The sequence below is a fragment of the Leuresthes tenuis genome, unplaced genomic scaffold, assembly GCF_036924035.1.
Source record: "Leuresthes tenuis unplaced genomic scaffold, fLeuTen1.0.hap1 SCAF_13, whole genome shotgun sequence".
Taxonomy (NCBI): domain Eukaryota; kingdom Metazoa; phylum Chordata; class Actinopteri; order Atheriniformes; family Atherinopsidae; genus Leuresthes; species Leuresthes tenuis.
In genome coordinates this window covers 2,986,618-2,994,436 of record NW_027325367.1, presented here as the reverse complement: position 1 = coordinate 2,994,436, position 7,819 = coordinate 2,986,618, and the positions used below count along the sequence as shown (strand labels likewise).

Genomic DNA, 7,819 nt, shown 5'->3' with positions numbered 1-7,819 from the left:
GCCAATCGATGCCACGTTTGAGCCGTTCCTACCGCTCCTTGATGTCACACCGGACAAAGAAGATTACTTCATGTATTGGTGAGAAAAGCAGGAGACAGGTGAGCTTTATGCGCATCTTAATGCTTAACGTCTCAGACTAAAAGTAGCCGCAGCGACTCCTCCTCACGTGACTTGATATGAACTCGGCAGCATGAAAAAGACGGATTCAGCCACAGAACACGTTGCGGAGTTTCCTTGGTAGAAGTTTTGTCGCTGGAGCAACTTTGACAGAAACAGTCTCGACGTGACGTCAGCCAGGGCACGACCTCGGTGACCTAATACCTCCGACTTTGCTGGAGCTTCATGAACTTTAGTGACTCAGCTACAACAGCAGTGTAGTCTGGGCCCGTTTTCTGTGAAGAAGCTGAAAGTCAGCAGGAAGTTTTCTTTTCTCCCCATCAGCACTGCGAACACTTTAGCAATCTTTGCCCGCTCAGTGTCAGAGAGTTCTTCAACCCCTGTGAAACATTCTGGCTTATTTTAGTTACCGCTGGTCTTAAAATTGACAAAACATCTTACTTCAGTGCACGCGGGATGTTTCTAATGTCTAGTTTGTTAAGTTTCTTTGCAGCTTTGCTCGGACTTCCTCCCCTCCAGCAGAGCGATGCCAGAGCTCAGTCTGCTGAGGAGGCATGCGTATGCTGAGGAGGAGTACTAACGAGTCTCAGCCAGCAAGGAGGTGAAGCTGCTGCGGGGTGACCTTTGACCTTCAGAGGCGCTCTCTCTCAGACTGGGCTGCCTCAGGCGGGGTCACGGTGCCCCACGCTTGCCGCGGGGCAACGGTCGGGGTCAAAGTGTGGAGCGGTTTCAAACATCGACACCAACCAATCGACTGGCTGCAGGTTGGAGGAGGAAACGAGAGGGAAGAGTGATGAGAGTAATTTATCTTTCACTCTGCTGCCATCAGCTGAAACAAAGCTCCTTTTCAAACACTCCACAGTCAGTGTGTGAAAAAGTTTTAGGCACAGATTCTCATGCAGTAACATCAGCACGGACATTAAGTTGAGCCACAACACTTCGATGGAGTAGGATTAATGGGGTCCTGCGTCAGTCGTTGAGCTAACTCAACGGGTCCGATGAGCCTCATCTGAAAGAACAGCGAGGTTTACATTTTATTTCATTTATGTCATTCAGTAACAGAAAGTTAGTTATTGCTGTCATTACAGGCCAAATCAAAAGGGAGTTTCTATTCATAAAACTCTTCATGTCCAGGAGGGCATTTTTTCTTTTATATTTCATCAAGTTCATGCTTGTATTTCAGCTTTAAGACCAAATATGCCTTAAACATCCCTCTCTGCTGTGCTTCAGCTTTGCTGGGAAATCTCCTCCCTGACCTCGGGTCTGATTAGTTTAACAGCTACTCTACTTTAATCTTCCGTAACTTAGGCCTTTCTGTCTCTAAACACTCAAACGTGTCTCGACTTTTTTCCAAGTGGACGTTTGAGCGTCTTTGCCAGGACGCAGCCCACTGCGTAATAACCACAACTGAATTAGTCAAACTGGGAAGACACAACTCCCAGTTTCATTTTACAAGAGACGAACAAGATTTTCTGGACTTTAATTTAGATCTGCAACATCTTCCTCATTTCAGCACAACTTTACTCTAAACAATATTCCCCAAGCGACATGCTTAAAATTCAATGAATTGTGTCAATCAGCATTCAAGGAGCTCTTAATCCTCACGAGTCTTTGTCTGGGCTCGAATGATGACCAACAGCTCCTCCTGCTGGATCACTGACAGTATTACAAGTAGACAGAAAAATCGGTCGAAAAATACAAATATGACCCTTCTCCTTGAGTTTATCTAATTTTTCTCCCGTCATCTGGTTTCTTCATCTGTCTTTTCACCCTCTGACTCATGATCTCCTTCACTCTCCTCTTTCCTTCCCATCTTTTTTCCTCCCGTTCCTCATAAATAGATAAATAGGATAGGAGGTGATGACAGTTTGAACTTGAAACTTTATTCACAGCAGAAACAAATAAAATTACCATTCAACAGACAGACTCCCATGTTCAAGTTTCACGGCTCAGTCGTCCAAGCTGCAAAGATGAAAAACCTCAAAAACCAAATCAAGCACCAGGCTGTTAAACTGAAGAAGAGCACGAACAAACAGTCCTGCAGCGGATCCCTTTAAGAGGACTCATTTTTCCCCCCTTTGAGCTGCTGCTGCAGAGGCTTTGCTGCTCCCTCTCTCGACAGTCGATCAGCCTCCTCGTTTCCTCTGTATCCGGCGTGCCCTGGAATATGCATCTACAGCAAGAACGGGAAGAGCTATAGTCAAAACAACAGCTTACGACTCGGAAATTCACATATATCTGATTTATACAGGAGCATATAAAGCTTAATTAACGTTTTATCTTTATCCTGAGTTAAAGTAAAGCCTTTTCAAATGTGTTTTAGTCTTTTATGATAAACAAACTGATTTCTGACTTCTGAGCAACTGAAAATGTAAATTTGTACAGCTTGTCAATTGAGAAGGGTACATTTCAATTATTTCTAACCCAGAAAATTGTAGGTAAGCTGGATACTCCAAACTCCTTTCAAAGGACTTTCTGAGTCACTGGCGCCACCTGGTGATCACCGTTTTGCCCTCCAGACAAAGCCATTAACTGCCAGCAGAGGGCAGCATAGTGCCGCTAAAAGTCCTCCATCAGTGCCTGAATCTGCTTTTGGTAAATGAGCAAATGAACACATTTCGAAGAATAAGAAAGACTTTAAAGCTGTGGACACCATGTTGAAAGATTTCCATCCGTCAGGAAACAGAAATCAGAAGCACCTTGAGCTTAAGAGGGTAAAACAGGTGGTTTACTGTCTCAGGCTCCCAGTGAGGATAGATTTAACAGTGCCTGAAGCAATTCAAGGCGCACTGCAAACTTTACAGATCTAATAAATCCAAGTGCTCTTCAAGAGGAGCAATTAAGCTGCTTAAATCAGTACAGAATTCACAAGAAGTCGATACTGAACTGAAAGAGGCCGATATTTACCCAGACGACCTCCAGCTCCATGTTCAATCGATCCAGCATCACAAAGTCTTCTTTGTTGGTGATCTGACCCCCAGATTTCAGCCTCCAGCCATTCAGCTTCCAGTTCTTCACCCAAGTGGTCACACCTGCAGGAACAAACTGCAGCTTCAGACCCAGAATACTCTGGTGACGTTCAAGGCCCCGCCCCTAACGCACGATTAGAATAAACATTAAATATAAAACGTAAACATGCGTTTGCGACTCACCGTTGATTGTGAATTTGCTGTCAGTATAAAGAACCAGCTTCTTGATGTTCTTCTCTTTGGCTTGTTCCAGCGCTTTGCAGGCTGCCTGGAAGAAGAAGAAAGGACAACAATTAGTAAAACAAGGCGTAACCATAGCAACTATTTACAGTACTTACACTTAATGGACTTCAGGTGTATTGTTAAGACATTTAAAAAAATAATATGTATACTTTTAAAGCCCCTTTCAGACACTGTCAGTGTCGTGTGTTAAAGGGGAACTCCTTTATATTTAAACCTGGACCTTATTTCTGGCATGAAATATACGTAGAACAGTTTGGTGAAAGTCGGCGTCCTTCAGAAGATATTTAGATAACTGGAGATCCATATAACGGAGTGAACGGGGCTTAGAGGATGCAGCCTCTAAATAAGGCATTATCTGTCTTTATTTCACCAATACTTTAAGAAGAATGAATGAATGAACGTGTGCTATAGCTCTGTTAGCTCATAGCTGCTGTTATGTGGCTACTTGCAGCTATAGGAGAGCTAACGGAGGGATTTCTACACAGGCACTCTACTGGGACCACTTCATCCACACGCCCCCCTGCAGCACAGCTCATTCACTCCGGTAAGAACGTCCATCTTATTCAAAGTCGTCGTTCACGTTGTCAAAATCTGATAAATATCCTGCCATGTTGCACAAAACTATCAGCAGCAAACTCTGTGTGAAGTTAGCCGACTGTCACAGAGCACGGAGTGAATAAACTGTGCTGCAGGGGGGCGTGTGGATGAAGTGGTCCCAGTAGAGTGCCTGTGTAGAAAGCCCTCCGTTAGCTCTCCTGTAGCCTTCTTTAACAGACTGAAGAAACCACTAATGTAACGAATCTCCTGTCTGAAAATGTCTTGAATGGCTTTGTTCTACATGTCAAATATTTTCTACCAACTTTGATAAAGGTCTTCTTTAATTAACACTCTGCTTTGAACTTGAATTTTACCACCAACACTCGCTGCTGTGCACTGATGAGAGGTGCTCACTTGTAACTCTGCACGCTGGTTCGTCTGTCGTCCCTCCAGCCGCTCTGCAACATTTCTGTGAAACAAGCAGTGACAATTACAATTAAAAAGCTTTTAATCGTGCTGGGCGAAAAAAAACGTGTGTAATTTCTTCTCACAGTGGGTGGTTGTGACCCCAGTACACGCCGATGCCAGCTCGGGCTCTACTCTGTCCGTTTGCTGTGCAGCAGCCGTCGGTGTAAACAACCACAGCATCTCCTGGATGGAGGGGAAAACAACACTGAGGTTCAAGTCCCGCTTTATAACTTTTACAGTTATATTCAAGTCTGGCAAACAAACCAGTGACTCGATATGAAAATGTGTCACTGCCTCATCTCTCGTCCACAGATGCTGGACCGTCTTACCCATGTATGTGAATCCGTCGGAGCTTTGAGATGACGACTTCTCCGACTGCTTGACTCGTTTTGGATGCTGCTCTGTCCCTTCATCTGAGTGACATCTCTTCTTTCCAAGTGGAATGTACTCCAGTGGCTCCGGGCCTCTTTTAGGAAGAAGAGAGAAGTCCGACTCGACGCTCTGAGTCACTAAATATGAACAATAAATACAGATGAATTAAATTAGCTGAAGAACACTGATGGACTGATGTTGGTCTGATTAAATCCGTTCTTATTCGTAGTAGCAGCATGTTTATATTCAGAGCTCTGATGGCTAACTCAACCTGTTTTTCATTAGTCTTTCATAAGTACCTTTTTTTTATTGTTAGCAAGAATAAATACATGTCACCTGAGAAACAATTGAGTTTTTGATGTCATACTGTTTTAAATCACTTGATCCCTTAAGTTTAAGTGCTACTCAACGGCAGGACCAGCTTACCTTTCTTCTTGTCAGGAACTGCAGACAGCTCCACACCTCTGACAAACGCCCAAGCATCTCGCTCTGATGCAAACTTCTTGAAAGCTGCAGCTGGAAATTTATCAATTTCGGTCTTACACTCATCCCTAAATCAAAATTTAAAAAAAAGGAAATTAACAATCATGAATCTAATCATCAAAAATCACAACAGGAATCATATAATCGTGCATTTTTATTTTCTAGTAGATGAACTGCTTCTCTTTTGAATGCATCGTGAGCCAAACAGCACGTAATTCTGCAGAGTTTAGCTCTTCAAACAAAATGTTTCCCTGCACATACACAAAACACCTCTTCATCGTAGATGTCTTAGGGTGTGAGACACTTGCTATAGTGGGGCTGCACTTCACTACCTCTTGACTGGGATGATGCAAACATGCAAGTTATGAGGGATTAACGAAAAGAAACTACGAGTTATTTGAAAGACATCTCGCATGTAGACAGCTCAGAAAAGAAATGCATTTTAAAGAATCAGATACTTTCATTACAGCAGCTGACACGCAGTCATGAAAGGTCTCACCATGAACTGTAGACTCCCGGCCTAAATCCTTTTCTGACAGCGTAGAAAAACTTGCCCTTGGGCATCTCGTAGACAGCGCTGCCAGCGGTCCTGAGGACTATCCTGAAAAGACCAGTCAGTCTGAACATCACTGCCTGGCAAGGAGCTGCCGAAGGACCAAGGTGACCGGCATCGTGGAAGATACAATCAAATATAATTACCGGTCAACGTGTCATTTAGTATGAAACCCTAAACTGTGGAGCAAATTCAACAGCAGACCGGAAAAGACGTCGTCACAAGCTAATGTGAGCGCTACTTAAAGTCATTACAGAGAAACAAACGTCCGAAATTATTCTCAATGAACTTGACAACCTCGTAACATGTCTTATATTTGTCTTGGCATGGAATAAAATATCAAAATAAAAGTTTAAAAAGCGTTACAACAAAGAAATAGCTAACTACCACAGCCAAACGCAGTTATCGTTTGTGTTTTCGTGAAGTAATATCGCGATACTTCTTCTTCTTCTTTGGTTTTTAAAGGCAGTTGCATTCTTAGTGTTGCATATGCCGCCATCTATTGGACAAAATTTATTTTTTCTATTTCTTCTTTTCTATTTTCTTTTAATTATTCCAGTAGTTACCAGGAATCCTGTTGTTATTCTCCTCCCTTCTTTAGACTTAGCAGATTCTACTATATTTTTCGAATTATATTCTGTTATTCTTGCCCTCTGCAGCCCTATCTTCATTATTTCCCTCTGCCTTCCATATCTGGGACATGCTATCATTACATGTTCCACTGTCTCCCTCTCCCCACAGTTACTCTGCACAGTTGGCTGTTTCCCCATTATCTTAAGTGTATTATTCAGTTTACAATGTCCTGTTCTTATCCTGATAATAATGACTTGTTCTCTTCTGTTCTGTCCATAACAGTATAATTGATATAAATGTCTTCCTTTTTCCTGATTCTTCCAATATTGATTCCACTGATTGTTTATTTCTTTCCATCCTAAACTTTTCCCTTCTGTTTTTGATCATTTTACTTTCATTTCCACCACCTCTTTCTTTACTGCATCCTTAGCAGCTTTCTCTGCTTTTTCATTTCCTTTTATTCCTACATGCGCTGGTACCCACATGAACACTATTTCCCTCCCCTGTTGCATTAACCTGGATGTTTTTAACTGTATTTCATATAAAATTTCCTGATGTGTTTTTGCTGTTCCGTTTTTAATACTTAAGAGTGATGAAAATGAATCGCTACATATAACTATTCTCCTATCCCTCACATCCTCCATCCATTCTATTGCTTGCAATATTGTACATAATTCCACTGCATATACTTAAATTATCTGATGTTCTTCTTGAAATTGTTCTATTATAAATGGGAACCACCATTGCTGCTGCTGTTACTCCTGTTGCTTGTTCTTTGGACCTCATCTGTATATATATATACACATATTCTCCATATTTTTCGTCCACATAGTTATAAAATTCCTGCACTATATCTGCTGTTTTATTTCTTTCCTTGATGTTTCACATGTTTAAGTCTACATTTGTTTCTTGTAGCATCCATTTTGGTATCGTTGTCCAAAGAACTGTTGGGCTGAATTCCACATGTTGTATTTTTAGCTGTTCTGCCAAACCCTCACTGACCCACCCAAAACTAATTTTTTCCTCTTTCCCCTCTTCCCAGCACATCTCCAGAACTCTCTTTGCTGGATGTTCTTCTTTGTGTCCTTTTAAATTTACCCAGTAGTTGGTTATTAGCTGTTTTCTTCTGAGCCATAGTGGCATTTCTCCTCCTTAAAACGGTAGGGAACATATTGGTGCTGTTTTTATTGCTCCGAGACAAGTTCTTAATGCTCTGGCTTGGATTATATCTAATTGCGAGAGTTCTGATTTTGCTGCCGATCCATACCCCACATTGCCGTAATCTATTCTAGACCTTATTAATGCTATGTATTTATATTTTAATGATGTAAAATCAGCCCCCCACTCTAAAACACCTCATAATATTCAGTACTTTCTTACTTCTCTCTACAATTCCCTTCACATGCTCCTTCCATGTTAATCTAGACTCCATAATCATTCCTAAGAATCGAAAGCTGTTTACTCTCTCTAAGTTCTTTATATGCAAGTTTAACTGTTTATTTTC

The 7,819-nt window shown here is 41.8% G+C and overlaps 1 protein-coding gene across 1 annotated transcript; it reads right to left on the bottom strand.

The window, feature by feature from the left end:
- Positions 1-1,980: 1,980 nt before the first annotated feature.
- On the bottom strand, positions 1,981-6,167 carry rnaseh1 (ribonuclease H1). Its single transcript, XM_072362597.1, has 8 exons — positions 5,689-6,167; positions 5,133-5,257; positions 4,664-4,843; positions 4,418-4,517; positions 4,281-4,335; positions 3,270-3,354; positions 3,025-3,149; positions 1,981-2,290 (listed from the first exon to the last, which is right to left on the bottom strand). The coding sequence occupies exons 1-8, from the start codon at positions 5,814-5,816 to the stop codon at positions 2,171-2,173; spliced, it is 918 nt and encodes a 305-aa protein (XP_072218698.1). The 5' UTR covers positions 5,817-6,167; the 3' UTR covers positions 1,981-2,170.
- Positions 6,168-7,819: the final 1,652 nt, after the last annotated feature.

Excerpts from the sequence above, each read along its gene's own strand:
- rnaseh1 (XM_072362597.1), bottom strand. The coding sequence starts at position 5,816 with ATGTTCAGACTGACTGGTCTTTTCAGGATAGTCCTCAGGACCGCTGGC. Across the intron at positions 4,518-4,663 it reads CGACGGATTCACATACATGG|GAGATGCTGTGGTTGTTTAC; the intron begins GTAAGACGGTCC and ends CCCTCCATCCAG. Across the intron at positions 2,291-3,024 it reads TGGAGCTGGAGGTCGTCTGG|ATGCATATTCCAGGGCACGC; the intron begins GTAAATATCGGC and ends TTCTTGCTGTAG.